At 39.4% G+C, this 16,835-nt stretch overlaps 1 protein-coding gene across 1 annotated transcript in view; it reads right to left on the reverse strand.

Annotated features, from left to right (window-relative positions):
* Positions 1 to 16,835, reverse strand: part of LOC137198838 (CUB and sushi domain-containing protein 3-like) — a 381,075-nt gene that overhangs the window by 278,785 nt on the left and 85,455 nt on the right. The window contains exon 2 of the mRNA XM_067612808.1: positions 10,100 to 10,322. Coding sequence (XP_067468909.1) covers positions 10,100 to 10,322 — 223 coding nt within the window. The remainder of the gene's footprint in view (positions 1 to 10,099; positions 10,323 to 16,835) is intronic.

The raw sequence follows: 16,835 nt of genomic DNA on the forward strand, positions 1-16,835 counted from the left end.
TAAAAATAAAAATGACAGCACTGATGGAAGTCAGGATTCATCCATAAGGGCTGCTTTATTACAAACAATTCCACCGTATCAACCTGGAATCTGTGTGTAACAGCTGACCTGTGTAGATGTGTAGCAGAACACAGAACATTAATTGCAGTAATTGAGCTTAGCAAAAGTTCAGTCGTGAAGACGATCTTTTGCATGCACAGGTCTGTAGTATTATTTCTCACACTATCTGTCATTTCCATCCCTCAAGCATGCTCACATATGATGTCCTTGCTGTCATTCCCCTATGTATCAATTAAGATGTGGATTGCTCACATCAGCTGGGCAAATATAACCAATAGCATGGTGACACACCTTCATTGTCAGCCTATCATATTACAGCTGTCTTTTCAAATATGTTTTCTCCCTCTCTGCCTTAGTGCTTTCATAGTGCCGTTTTACGTGCCACACCACCTCCCCATCTCCGCCCAGTCTTCGCAGATCCATCAGTGCATCACTTTGTCCACATCATCAGCCTTATCAGTCTCAGCAGAAGTCATCAGCCACCACCACCACAAGTGTCCGGACCCCATGGGGGGGGGTTCTATCTTGCTGCTGCTCAGGACCGATGTCCCTTGATTCAAAATCTCCCTGTAGAGTCTAAGCACCAAAGACTTTTGACAACACCTAATCATCAGTATCATCTGTATAATAAATTGTTCTTTTTGCTTCATTCACTTGTCTCTCCTGATTGAAATGAAGTTAGCGCTGCTGTGCCATGTGCATAAGTGCACACAGCCACTTTCTCAGTCTGGAGACGCACTTATCGTGTCAGCTGCTGTGTGATGCTGCAGCCAGCTGTGACACACAGGCAGCTGTGGGCAACAAACAGAACATTAGTACTGATGTTTCTGCGAAATCCCGGATACACTCGGTGACACCTGAACAACATTATTGTAAGATTCAGACATTAACCTAACATGTTTCAGACCTGCGTGAGTCACAGTAATAGCTGTATTTTGACATTTGACATTTCGGTGGATTATGTTATAAATGTGAAAAACTAGAGAAGTAAAAGAAGAGGAAGAAAATACATCAAAGTTGGTTTGTGATTGTTGAGAGGTCTGTGTGTGCGCACTTCTGTTAATTAAAGACACGCAATTTGAGGCTTTTGTGCTCTCTGCAGTTTTAATTATGGGCCAATCTGTGTGCTGAAATGTGAAGAAAAGCCTGAAACACTGGAAACAGCTCTGCTCTCTCAAACAGATGTAAAACAAGGGCAAATTGCACTCTGCTGCAGAACTTTATGGGCGTGTTTGCACTGGCATATTATTAGCGCAATATCTTTTGTGAATAGGACCTTAAAACAGGGCAGATTACAGGTACTATTAGCAGGTGCAATCCATTCTTTGGATTTGGCCCAATGGGTGCATAACTCACACCAACATCAGAGATTAATGCTATATGAAGACTATAATATTAAATACTAGACTATTACTGGGAGGTGTTGTTCAATATTGGTTGTTTTCATGACCCTTTGACAACCTGCCACTGATTCTCACTGATAACACAAATAAACAAGTTAACACTATTTTCAAGTCCACCTTAAGCCTCTGTATTATTTAAATGTGAGCTAGACATTGTAACCACATTTCTAATGATTAGAGTGCAAGATTATCCAGATCTAATCTAATCAGACTGTTTACATGCATCTGCACAAACCTAGTTTTCTATAGAAAATGGTTTAGGAACAGTTTACTTTGCACAAAATAAATATGACCACTAGATGAAACAGACAGATTGATAGATTGCATTGATTAAATATTCATACAGTGACCTGAAACAACTTCCGCAGCTGTTTTTGTGTTCTTGACTTTGAAGTTTCTTGCTGTAGAACTTCTAAGGCATCGTACTATTTACTACTCACTTACATCTCATGAGTGCACATGTAAGGACAATAGTCATAATGGAACCCAAAGTCAACAAAAAATGCCAAGTAAGTTTGAATCTGTAAGGATGTTCCAGTGCTCCCACATCACTTGAGTGCAGTATTAATGATCTGTTAGGATGAGAAATGGTCACACATGAAGGGAGAAAGAAATGTGTTGAAGAAAAAGACATTAATGGACACACATCAAAAGAGACCGCATGCATACTTTGTCATAATGACAGTGGAAATTACGGCAATTATTGGGCCCTGTATATCTACATAGTAACATCATAATCCAGTTTCAATTTGCGACACACTTGCATAATCACAATTTTCATCCTTCCATTCAGTTTAATAACAATCTTCAATCCTATGTTTCTTACTGTACTAAACCGTACATACATCAAAACATTTTGTGTCCTGGATGGTGTTAAATGTAGCATAGTGAATTTAACATCTCTATCCAATAAAACTTTTATCATTAATGGTTGTATTTCCTCAAGCTGTTGTGATTTTGTCTGAACAGAAATGTGGGTTCTTGCAGATACCTCCTCAGCATGTCTCTCAGGCTATACATTTTTAAATATGACCAGATTTTCAGGTCTGGGTGGGAAGGTTGGTGTTATTCACAAAAGAGTCTGAATGTAGTGTTTCAGTAAGTGATGCATTCAAAGTCTTTGAATTGCTCTCAATTATTCTTCTGAGACATCCCCTTATTTCCTGTGGATTTATTTATCATCCTCCAAATCCCCATTATGACTTTATTTCACAATTCTCTGACCCACTTTATGTTGCAATTACCAAATACGATTGCCTTTTGATTTCATTTTGCATGTTGATGGCAATGGCACTTTTGCATTTGAGCTTTTGTCAAATCGTTTCGACTGTAAGTAGTATGCAGTCAGTCCAACCCGCCACTGGGATCAGATCTTCAATTTGGTCATCCCCTATTTTAATCCTGAGAGTCTGGCAAAGAAAGACATGTATTGTGTCTCCCATCGTTTAGTACTTGCATTTCATCCATCTATCCATCCATGCCCAAAAACTCTCAGATGTTCTCTTGGCACTCACACATTATTAATTCTCAGACAACAGTTAAATTCTCTGAAGTCTACTTGTTGTCCCACTCACATCCTCTATTCCAACAATTTATGTGCCACTACCTTGCCAGGCTGTCACATTTACTATAACAAAACATCATTGAGTGACAGGAAACCAGTCATTTCAAATGGCAGCTTGTGACATGGGAAGACATTGGCTACAGCTGCGCACAGTGACAGGATGAAAGCAAGTGAGGCGACAAGGGAAAGTTAAGAAACAGATAAACAGCCTTGATTCAACTTTCTTCTTAGAAAACAAATACATTAATTATTATTATACTGAATTTATCATACACTGAAATCCATGGAAAAAACACAGCTTATTCGGTGCTTTTTATGTGCTGTATTTATTTATGGTTATTTAAGTATTTACTAAGGCTGTTGAAATAAATTAGCTTGACATTCTAAAGTGTAGCTTGTGAAGTACTTGCCATATTATCAGAAAGAAAAAACTGAACTGGCATTTCTATTCAATGAAAAACAAATAGATATTCAAACCAAAGGATAACTGCAAGCTGAAGAGAAAACAACAATGTGGCAAATGACCAATGAAGACAATTAACAGATTTCATTTCAAAATGTCACACTGTCTGTTTAAGGGTCTCTTAGGATAAATCACGCACACCTCAGGAGGTTCCAGTATAATTCAAAATGATTACACACAAACACACTCTGTCTTTGCCTTTTAACTACTGTATGCCTCTCTGGCACCCATTTTCCCATTTTCTTCCCCATCTCTCTTTGTTTCTCTGCTTCTTCGCTCTTAATGAGTAATGAGTAATGAGTTAACGTGTACATGAGTATAACGCCATAAAACCCAACATGTTTCATCCTCAGACTGGCATAAATTGGCAGGGAGGTCAAGTAGTTGGAGATCTGTACAGAAAGTAATCAGAAAACTGGGCAATGTTATGAATAACTGGGCTACGGGCTATGGCGCATAAGGAAGGAGGAAAGACAATTAAGACCTGATATAACTATGATATTTTAAGGGCTTGCAAAGCAAACTACTTGCCAAACAGCACACTGATAATGGATAGAGCTGCAAAATCGATGACATTGTTTTTGAATGCCCAGTGGTAATGTAGCATGGTAAAGCTTTAATTAAGATTAGGTGACTAAAACTACTTTGTTAAAGATAGAGAGGGATCATTGTCATGCTAAAAATGGCAATGGACATAAATCTTATCCTGCAGAATCATCCAATGTTGACACAATACCAGAGGAGACTGGGCTGTGTTAAAATAAAGTAAACATGTCTTGGGTTCTCTATCATTGCTTTACTCACAACACAGTCACACTATACTAGAGTCACTTTTTTTCTAGCTTCATCTTCTATCTCTTGCTTTGTTTCTCTTGTTTTTAATGTGTCCTAATCCAGGCAGGTTGGACCAGTCATATACAATAGCGATTACGAGATCAACAAAGAACACAGTCAATTAGATTATTTATGTATTTTAATGAGCAAACTATGTTTCATTTAATAATTTAATCCACTTAATTAAAACATTTTATCAATTTAATTAAGAAAACTCTTGCTGGGAGAGGTGGAGTGGAAATTGTTAGTCCCATTGCATATTTATCAGCTATTATTATTATATTATATATTTATTTATTTATATCTATTTATTAGCATATTTCTTCCAGGTAATCTCATCTTGGTTGGAGGTTGATAAGCCACATGGGGTACCTTGTTTTCAGAATGTATGTTAGTGTGTGTGTGTGTGTGCGTATGTGTGTGAGAGCACATTCAGGCCTCAAAACTCTAAAGGCACAGGGAGTGCAAACAAGACCAGCTCCATTCATCATATCTGTTTGTTGCACCAACAAAGAGGGTGGACAGGTGAGACAAGTCTCACCCAAAGTTCAAAACATCCATTTTGTCACAGTCAAGTAACTCCAACTACCAACTAGAGTCAATAAATAATCGAGGGTGGGCCAAGAGGAATTGTTATTTCATAGTCCATGAATCCATGTTTAACATGAAAGTCAGTTAATAATATGATTCATCAGCCAGACAAACATTTCACACTACAAGTGCCTGCTTTCTGTGCTGTCAACAGGCCAAGTTGGAACATGGCACTACAACACGCAGCAATCAAGGGAGGTGCCCTTTACTAGTTTATGAAGACTTGGCATTGGAAAAAAACACTTTTAAATATCAATTAAAGTGGGGAAATTCATTAATAGATGTAACCCTGATGTGAGAACCAGCAATATCACCTAATACATAACCTGGAAAAAAAACTGTCATCATTGGCAGGAAATATAACTTTAAAAAAAAGATGCCTTTGATTGCCTGATGTGTGTGTCCCAAAAGGAGGAAATGATAGCCTGCTTTAGGATTAGAAGATGTGTGTTTGAAATTAGATGCTATAATTCAAGCAAAGAAAAAAAAAAAGGAAAACCCAAGACCTTTGGTTACATTAATGACACAGAAAAAAAAGAAAGATCGGACTTGTGTGTGTCTGGTGTTTGTGTATTGTGTGTGCATGCACAAGCACGTATGTGTCTGTGTGTGTGTGTGATCCGTGATAATCATTCTCCCCATAATTACCATTTTCTTGTTAATGCATCTGACCTTTTAATCACCATTTTGCCCCGTGTCTGTGTGCGTGTGTTTGTATGTGTGTGTGTGAAGAAGAAAAGAGAGAATGAGACAGCAGAGGTAATTTGGCTTAACTAGCGAGGCGATTGTAACTATGCAGACCATAAATCTTCCTCACACACAGACACGTGGGCACACACAAACCTATGCGCTAATGCATATGCGCACACACACACACACTCACACACCACATCATTTCCTGTTATCTCAGATAAGCAGGAAATCCTAATCAACCAATAAGAGCATAGAGGGCATCTTTCACATTCTCTCCCCTTCTATCTGTGTTTGTTCTCTCTCTCTCTGTCTCTCTTACTTTGTTTCTCCCTGCAGAATTGGGAATCACATAAAAAGTGGCAAAAATCTCATGGTCACTCCATTCTATTCTTTTACTCCCTTGTATAATTAACTTTGCATGGCAATTTGAACACTAAAAGCCACCGGATTGTCCGAGAAAGGTTAATTATTGCAGCTGGCTGATTAGAAATTATGCCCGTTGAACCAAAGAACATGGTTCATTCCCCACGGCAAGAGAATTGCTTTTCAGCAACTGATCAAGTATTAAGAGGACTCATTTCATCTCTGTATGACCCAAATCCCTTTTCCTCAATTGAACCAAACCAGATTCTCTTGCCTAGCACTATGTCAGTGATAGTTGCCTCACACATGCCCGATGTAATTAAAGAAATCAGACATTAGCCTGAACCCCTTTGACAGTGGAAGCTCCTGACTAATGTTGACAATGCAATTCAAGATGTCCTGAGGTGACAGTGTATAGTCAGGCTGTAATTTGTGCATGCAGAACAGATTTTATGGGTTCTCATGATCAAAACTGACTTCAAGCTCTTCATGAAGACCAAGATTACAATTGAAAATAGTTGTATGTGGCATTAGAACCAAGGTTGAATTTGAGTAACAGTATGTTTTCAGGTACCCTGCCAATGAACTTTTTGTGTTTGTGGCACACGATGCTCATCATTACATCTCTCGGGGCGCAGAGCTGGCATCTTTTTCAGTTGTCTTTTCTTTTGTCAGGTGGAGTTGTTCCAGGTGTATTGCTTTCACCCTGAGTTTGTGCATTCCTCACCGAACTACCCAAGGCTGCTGTAAGCGCTGTTGCCCTGATGAAAAGAAGGCACCATCAGAGCATCTTGTGTGGGGGCTTCCTTTGGCTTCACGTTGGATGTTCTTGGTTCCAAGCTGATATTTTTAGCTGCAGGCTGATGCACACATCCACATGATCCAAAATGATATCAAGTGCCTCACTCACAGTTTGTCAATGACATGTGAAGACAGACATGTGATTGTGTCACTGTGGCTTGATCCAAGAACTTTTGCATCTGAGACATTTTGCTTGAAATGTTTGGTTCTTGTTGGTTGAAGAATAAACACAGAGTGGGAGATTTAAAAACTCCCTCACCTCAGAAACTGCAGTGTTACTTGGTGTGGCAACACCGTGAGCCACATCTTCCTAAAACTTCAGCATCTACCTCATCTCCATCAGTGTTTAGCCATGTGAAAATCAAAGATCATTTTATCATTCAAAAGACAGTACTCTCACATTTCACAGTTAAAGAGTAATTTAGGTATTTTTCAGCCTGGACCCCCATCATTTGGGGTCTAAGTGAATAATGGGGACAAAAATTTTTGGAATTGGTCCAGTATTGAGTATTGAGATCGCTTCAGCCAGCAGCTGCAAAATAGACTGCAATGTAATCCTTGATGGCAATTGTACCCGTGAAACTATGTCCACTGCAAGTTCTTGTTTTTGCCAATGAAAGTAAACACAGGAACTAGCCTCCTGTAGCAGCATTATGGCTAACTGCATAGGGAACTACATCCAGGGTAGTTTGCTGGCTAACCGAACCATGCACATATTCATCCGCACATGCTGGTTTGTTTAAATGTATGAGCAGGGTTGGAGCTAGACTCTCAGAACAGAGGGAGCGGAACATTCTCAAAGAGCCCTTCTTATAAAGTCATTTTAAAATTCACAACTGTGAAATATCTGATATATCCCATCCTATCCTATCCATAAACAAAAATTGTCACTTATTGAGCCAAGTAAGCCTATGTCTAAGAAAAAATACAGTGAAGTCACTTTGTCAGACAAGCTTGTTCTGAAGAACTAAAAAAGAAAACAGGTTGCCAGTCTTGTTCAAATGTTTCAGCACTGAGGATGGCACACAACGCTCTTTGTGTATAGATTGATGAATGGTTCAGCACCACTGCTGATATACAGCGACAGGCCAGGTGCTCTGCCTCAGTACCATGTCTTTCTTACATGGGAATAACATAAACATAAAATAGACACAGCCATCTACAACACTATAAAAGGCCTATTCAAACATAAAATAGACAGTCTACATCACTACAAGGCCTATTCAAGTACAAAGTAGACAGTCACCAACACCACAGGCAGTGACACAGACAGGTGCCGAGCCAGTTGTTGTCCCTGCCCAGCCTGCTGTAGATTAGTGTAGTCCATTTGTGTATTCCACAATCCTCCATAGAACAAAATAATCTGAACAGGTTAACGAGTTTTGTGCATCTCACAGTCCTTTTTTAAATCTTCATCCTCCTCTCCTTCATGGTGGCAAACCTGCCAACCACTTTGACTTTGTCAATGTTTATGTCCTGCTCCAACACACAGCAAAGTGAAGTTGGATAGTCTGGCTTCATCCATGCACAAATGCAAATAGCTCTTAATGAGCCTCAGATGGCTGAAACGTCGTCTTGCTAGTTCCATCTCACACAGGATCCGCCTTCTACTGGACTCTATGGGTAATACTCTCCTCCAATCACACACACACAATCACCCATTGAAATTTGCATGTATGTAGCCGGCCAGGCAGGACATGCCTATCGGACGATCCTGTGTGTCCCACACAGCATAAATAGAAGCACCTCGCTGCAGTTCCCATCCTTCTCATTTCAGTGATGGTGAAATCAACTCATTGATCTTACCTCTCTGCAGATCGAGTCACCATTCCAAGCTCTTCCTGCCCATCATGCCTTGGTCTTATCTTTGAGTGCCTCAGACAGGACGCAATATGCTGCTTTCCAAAATAGGAGCGTAATATGCCGCTTTCCAAAAATGTTATAAATCACTGTTAAAAAATAATTGCATTTGATGGTGTCTACTTCCTTCAAGTTACACAACCTTCGTCATCATGGCAAAAGTAAACACCACCACATTTGTTGTTATGGTTTTTAAAAAAATGTCCCAACTCGCGGTTGAAAACATGATATGAAACCGGAAGCAAACAGCGGTCTCCTGCAGCTAAGTCCACTTTTTGCCATCCAACTATCCATCCACTCAACCGGACTCCTTTTAATAAGGCAAACTGTCACCTTATATCGATGTCATCTGAACTGCATCACCTCCCTGGGTCATAATTACTATGGCGGCTAGATGGCACAAATGTAACTATAGGCCATTTTTGCTGGCTGAATTTCAGACCTATACTGTCGTTTTTCTCGCAAGGATGGGCTGTTTCAGACACTTATAATAATAATATGAGCCTGTCGGTAGCAAAAACAAGCACTTTTAGTTGACTTACTTCAACAGGCACAATTGCCCCAACGATTACATTGCAGCGTGCTTTGCAAAGCATAGTCAGCAAATGATGGAAAAAAGGGTCCAGGTTGAAAAATACTGGAATTACACTCTAACTGAATACCTTAATAATTTAATGAAGGGTTAAAATAACACGTAGAATATGAATAGTGACAGACAGATGCTATTAGGCACTATTGATTGCCTGATAAAATCATAAGACAAGGAGAGTTTAATAGCTTATCTGAAATGACTTTTTTTCTGGGTATTGTGTTTCTTGCAAGAGCAGCTCAATAAAATAGTTTATTAACTAAAGAGAAAGCATTGTACAATAGTATTGCTTGAGAGAATCCAGCCCAGCACGATAACATGTTGTCTATGTTTGTTGAGACAACAAGCATTTATGTTTTTATCAAACAGTATGCACTTAAAATTTTTGATACCAAAACTCTCTAGAAAGATGAGAATTATTCATTTCTGATCTTGCCCCGATACATTCCTCTGGTTGGATTTCTTTTTGTTTCTCTAAATTCATGATCCCTAATGTTTGATCATGTAGACATATTAGCTTATCAAAGCTCATCATTAATTGGCAAAAACACAGAGGAGTATAATTTCATAGCTTCAACAAAAACTGGATACACATCAGTGGTAACCTAATAATAAACAATGGGCTATATGCCATAACAGGTGCTTGTGCCAAGCAACTTTTTCATGGAGATTAGAGGATGTTGAACACCAATAGTGTGTTAAATACAGTCTAAATTTGTCTCACTTAACAGTTTATTTCCACGACTTATAACAGAAGCAGAAACCTTCCACCATATTTTCTTTTTCAAATTAGCATGATTTTGATGCTGTTCTGCAAATATGACCACTTGTTTACACAGAAAAAGCGGTAGTAATTTTTAAAAAGTCACTGGCCCTACCTGGTCCTGAAGTTAGCAGGGTGGGGATGTCCATCATATAAGGACAGGAAGTCGTATTCTTCTTCTATAGCAAACGACAAGAACATGAGCTGGATTCTACTTCCTTCCTCCCCGACGATGACCCATGTGCAGTTTGCCCCATTGGGGTAGCCATAGGGAAAGCCTGGCGATTCTATACTGCCATTTCTTCCTTTCATTGTACCGCCACATGTGTAGATGAAACCTGTGAGAGACAGGAGAAAACAGTTCATTTATCTTAACACAATTATATTCATTCTTACGATGAGGAAATAAAATGCTGACATGCAACAACTTTTATGATGAACACAGGAAGACAGAGGAGAACAAAGAGGAATTCAAAGGAAAGTTAATTTGGAGAGACAGCAAAAGTAGACACGTAAGAGCTATTTATGTATGTGCATCTGAGTGTGTTTCTTCAGTAAGTGCACATGGTTAGGGTAAGTTAGTGTGTGTCTAGTGGAGTGTGAGGGTTAGTGTTGGTATGACAGACAGTATCAACTTCAGAGAAAGCTTACATAAGAAACACACTTAGGCGCTATTATATACACAAAAGCACACACACATATACCTGCACTACTGCGTTGTATACTTCTGATCTCGATAACACTACATTGAACTACAAGTATGATTTTTATTCTGCTTTTTTATAAATGGAGTAAATAGTGATGGTCTCCTGGTCTAGCCCAATACTGGTGAGTCACTGTCATTATTTCCTTTACAGGTAACATTTAAAGTACCAGTCTGGCACTGAAGCCAATTATTGCTTTACATCAATGTAGGAATAAGCCACAAGTCAGCATGCCTGATACTAAGTAGGTCAGCTTTGTTCTGATATATCCCGCTTCTTTGATGCTGATGTATGATTACATATTAATGGAATATATACTGTGGCTAGAGCCAAAACTGAATCAAGTATTTGACAGAAAGTTGTATAGCTCCACATATCTGTGGTTGTTGCTAGGAACATAATCTTTTCACTGGCTCCCTCCACAGCAAGGGCACAAGGCAGGGTCTCTTTCAGAGCAGCATCCCAGAAGCTGGTATTCACATTCAGCATGGGGTGCTTGAACCCAGGTCCCCTGACTGAGGGAACCAACTCAGTCACCGCTGAGCTACCCTTCCACCTGACTTAAGAAGTGAAATCAATAAGTGACCAGAGCATTCTCCTGGATTCACGCTGTGCGCCTCCACGAGATGAAAAGCTGGCTATTCCTTTGTTTTTGCTAATCAATAAGTGACATGTCAAAATGCACTGCATGAAAAGCCTGTGTCAGTCAGCCATGGCAACACTTTTGATCATGACTCAGCAATTTATAATTTGGGGGCATTTGTGTTTTGTGAAGACATATACATCTAGACTCACTTTGAAAATGAAAGAGATGACAGAAATGCAAACACACACCATGCAGCATCAAAGAATGTTAATGATTTCTTTAGGGAGGGAAAGGATAAATACTACTAGATCCTAATGAGCTCCTGTAGGCTTTTTCATTACGGCTCTGCGTTTGGGGTGGAAGGCTGGTAGGAGGAGGAGACAGAGAAAGAGAGTAGGAGGAGAGGAGTGGATGCAAAACTAACAACTAAATCAAATGCAACAGGCATTACGCTGGCTTTTTTTTTCTCTGTACAGGACATCAGCCCTACATACAAAACATGTCAACACAGTAATTCATCCCCAATGCTGCTGATTACAAGTGAATGCCACACCGCTGAATATTTAACCAATAATAAATGACATCCATTATTTTCAGTATGGGAACACATCGGAGTGCATTATCAGGCTTTGGAAAGGATTGTGAGTAAGAGGAGGAGCGTTTAAAATTTGTTTTTACCCTTTGTACTTCCTTTTACCGGCTGCTTGTACTGATAAATTAGAAGTGAAGCTAATTCTGCTGCTGTGCTTCCTCTAAATCTCGCCGGGTTACAGCGCCTGCTAAAAGCCTAAATTGTAAAATGTAAATGTAATTGATCTCCTTGGACTTTAAGGTTCACATCAGGATCATTATCTTCTCCCTTTGATCTTAATGATCCTTTTATATCAGACACACCACAGGTGTTATATGAAAACATGAACATCCAGGAGTAAAGTTGGTCCGGGGCATTTTCCATTTTTTGTGATGCTCTATTGATCCCGGATGGAGAAGCTCTTCACTTCTTCCACTGCACAGGGGAGTCAGACTGCAGTGTCAGCTTACAGAGCAGAAACCTTTAGAGCTGCTGGGGATTTTGCATCATCCTGCTTAAGGACAGTACAGCAGAGAAGAAACCTATAGTCATACAGGCTTGATCCAATGTCTTTTTGCTGATGGATGGTTTGTAAATCTCTTTACATCCATGCTTGTTGACGATTTTTTTGGCATTCGGCATTTCCTCATCCACTGTTGGTGTGTCTTTTTTCAGTTTTTTAAATCATATTTAATCATTGTGGATTGCAGCTCATCAGTTTATGTGACCGGGAATAAAGGAAAGACGGAATAAAAAAGCTTTACGGTGCATTTTGATGGTTCAGCACTATGCCTTTAGTATATTATGTCAAGTTTAAATGAAAGCGTTTAATTGAAAATCACTCTTACTGTATGCTTAAAGTCCTTGAACCTTAATTGATCTCCTCTGAGTGCAAAGCTCAAATCAGGACAATCATCCCTCTGCCTTTCATGTTTATGAGCCTCATTATTTACCATGGCAGCCGGGGCCACAGGGACAGCACAGCAATCCCGCCGGATGCTTTTCCAACCAATTATCCAAGACAGAACCCCAACCAAAAAACTGGTGAGTGTCTATATGTATGCATCTCCTTGTGTGTGTTTTTCCAACCTTCATTTACCCAGACAATTCCAAGGCCATCACAGTGACGGATATAATGACCAATGGCAGTCTGAGCTGCAATTAAGGCCCGGTATCTCTGTCCCTTCACAACCAATCAGAGTTTAAATGTTGAGGAACCGGGAGGGACAGGCAGAGCCATATGAGAGATACACAGCACAGTAGGCACACAGATACGCACATACCTATAAAACTGGCTTACAGAACACAGTACTAGTCAAAAGTTTGGACACACTTTCTCATTCAAATGAATGGAAAGGTTTTGCCAAATCTTTGAGTGGTACTGTGCCTCAGCTGACATACATACGCACAACATCTCTTTCAATTTGCCTTCAAGAAAACAAAGGCCTGAAAATGCCACAACCAGCTTTCTTCTACAAGATACTGCAGAAAAAAAGACAAGAAAACAACATATTGAATTGCCATTTTGTCCCAGTTCAGGAAGGAAAGACACATGTTTGCAAAAAAACTTAACTTTTATGATCAAAGTTAAGATTTATGCTTCAGGAAACAGTAGTTCACTTGAGTACAGCAGATATTCACAGGTACATAGAAAACAGTAGACCTATCATCAGTGGAGATAAAATAATAACAGAATTTTTCTTTTTTAGAAAAACAGTGGCGAAACATGAATTGAAAATGAACAAGGAATTCTGCATAATTCCATCTGTAGGAAAATCATAGATTGGACCACAATATTGCTCAATGGCTGACAATATTTCCTATAGCGAAAAACACAGACATTTTGTAACTCAGTCATGACTAGACATGTGAGGATAGGATTTGGGATTAAGCTCACATAGAGCCTCACTCAAGAAGTATGAACTGCTCTGCCTGAATAAAGACTACAACAAGCACAAAAACCCTATTTTGTCACATGTTACAGCAGGGAGGCTGCAAATTAACCATAATAAAATTGCAATTGGGACTTTATTCAGAATGATGATGCTATTTATGAGGTGTTTACTGAACTCCCAGGAGTGAGTTTTAGTTATGCACCTACAATTAGACTTAACAACTCCTAAACAGGACACATGGCTTTGATGACCCAGGGGTAATCTTCTGTGGAAATGGTAATGACGGAGGGGATGTGGTGAAAAGCAACACTGTAAAAAAAAATGTTCTCATGACAAAAAAAATCTTGTTGGCAGTTTTGTAAACTGTAACAGCAGTGACATTGTTTACAGGCTTCAGTGCCCCTGTCAGTGTTTTTTCTTGATTTTTTTTAAATAATATTTTCTTTTATTGTTTTTATACAGTGCAGCTGGTCAAACTAAGAGAATGCTGATGGACAGGGTATCTGTGCAGTGCAGTGGATCCTGTTTTTTCCTGGGCCAAGCACTACATGACTGCCCTGCATGCAGTGACTCCATAATGAAAGTGACAGGTGTAAGATATTGGAGGTGACAGAGTCACATGCTTTGAGCAATGGGAGATTCGGTTTAATTTTTGTAACTATTAGATGTTACATGATAATTTACTAGTTTTCATCTTCTGGCATCAACTTTTACAACTGAATTGTTCTTTTTTTTCTCCTTACAAACATGATCCTAGTGATCAGAATACTCTATTAGGAGCTAGATTTTCATTTCATGTTCTGCTATGTTACAGTGTGTTCTTGTTGCCCCTAGTGGTCGGTGTATTTCATGATGTATTTTTTAAAAAACTATCCCTCTAGTGGATAAAGTATGTTTTTGCACATACTGCATTCAACCTTGACAAAGGTACGTGCAACCAGGCCATTAATTCGCAAATATGTTCAAAAAGTAATACACAAAAACAAGGAGGTGTTTGCAGTTCAAACTGGCTTGACATAAAATGTCTAAAATGGTTGATTTGAAATTGGATTTTTGTCTTTGCTTTTTGGGTCTTTCTACTGATGTGATTTTAAAGTACAGTGAGAAATGCTGAACTACTAATTAATTCCCTTTCTGTAGATTTCCATTCCAACAGCATATTTTGAACTGACTGTTAACCATTTTGAATAAGCGTGTCTTTAACATTTTTTTGCTGTTTCTCTTTCAATTAACTGGTAAAGAACCTTGTAAAGCTATCAGAAACAAAACCCCACAATTTGTAGCCTACAGTTCACACAGGAAAATATGTCTTTCACAATTTTATCTGAACTCAACACATATGTGGGTATCTTTTTCTAAATGAAGTAACTTCATTAAACTGAATAGCTAGGATATAGGTTGAGGTGAATAAAGAGAGAAAGAAGGACAGAAGGACAGAGATGGAAAGCAGAATAAACAGAGAAAAATGGACAGAGTTTCCCTTCGTTCATCATTGTGCTCAGAATGAAAGGACGATTTAAAACTCATCACTCAGACAAATAGAAGCAAGAGAGTGTAGGAGGGAGAGAGTGAGACTGAGATGGAGAAGTAAGAGAGAGGGGAGAGTAAAAGGAAGGGAGAGGATAGAGAGGTGGAGGAGGAGGAGGAGGAGAGAGAAAGAGCGAGAAGGAGACAGGGGTAAAAGAGAGACTTCTAATTATGCTGACTACCAGACCAAATCTGACAGCCTTTCTCCACGCACACATACACACATGCACACACATACTGACACATGCACACTCACAAAAACACACAAGCACAGGGTCACATAAAGACAGTCATACATGAACACACAGACACACACTCACAAGGACACACCATAATAGAAAGACACGCATGCACACATACAGGCAGATTCAGAGGGATATACACACACAAATCCATGCATCAATTCACAAATGCAGACGCACACAAACACACACAGACACACAAACACACACAACGCTATTTGAGCAACCCTGACCACTTAAACCTTTCACTCAATCCACCATTTGCTTACTTCTCCATCCTTAACCTCCTCACCTCTCACTCACTCTCTCTCTCTCACACATGCACACACACACACAGATCTCAAGCACACATGCACACAAAAAGCCCCTTTAACAATCCTGACCTGACTAGTTAACCCATTACCCTGAATCTACTGACTCTGCGGCCATTCGCTCTCCCTTTTTTTCTCAATGCCCCTTACACACACACACATATAGTATATGGATATATTATTATTATAAAATGAACATTTATGCCTCTGTGAATTTATTCAATGTCCATGATTATATGCTTTCACACTAACCTGCTGAGAGGTATACAAGATTCACTTATATAAATAAGCCAGTTCTGACCAATGGTAAAGCAGGAGGTGGGCAAACGAAGCACATGCCTTCTAGGGAAATCAAGGGGGTCATGCATGAGGATTGTAACAGGATTGTTGTATATAGCTATATTTTGGCAAAAATAGGAGTATCTGGAAAATACTGGGCACCCAAACTGAAGCAGGCTACAGTTATGTTCAGTATGTGTGTTAGAGAAATTACTGCTGTGATTCCCAGATGACCTCAAGGATTGAGCTACAGACTTTTTGGAACCACCTTTTGAGTCTAAAGGGAGTTTGTGTTTAACACTAAAAAGATCTTGGGTGGAGTATCACTTTAAGCACAGCATTTCCCCCCCGAAGACTTAAACAGAGATGCTAATTGGCAAACAGAACAAGATTTGTGGTTGGACTGGGTAGCTCCCAGGTGTGAATATATGCAATGGTACTAATGAGGAACAGGGTTTAGCTGGAAAAGAGCATGCGTGCTCAGCAAAACCTTCCTTGGATAAAAGAAGCTTAAAGACAAAGAAGAAAATCTGCTTCTTGAATTGAGTGGATTTAATGGACCCTGGTCTGCAATATAAGCTTGATATCTTTCCTCAAAGCAATATCTCATTTTGAATGTCTCAGATAATACACTGCAGAAAAAACACAAGCTTGACAAGTAGCTTATGCCTGGACTCTTCACACCATTTTCAGTTTTTACGGTACAACTTGTTACAGAAACAAGTTTTTTAAGTAG

This window comes from Thunnus thynnus, chromosome 15 (genome assembly GCF_963924715.1).
Source record: "Thunnus thynnus chromosome 15, fThuThy2.1, whole genome shotgun sequence".
Classification (NCBI taxonomy): Eukaryota; Metazoa; Chordata; class Actinopteri; order Scombriformes; family Scombridae; genus Thunnus; species Thunnus thynnus.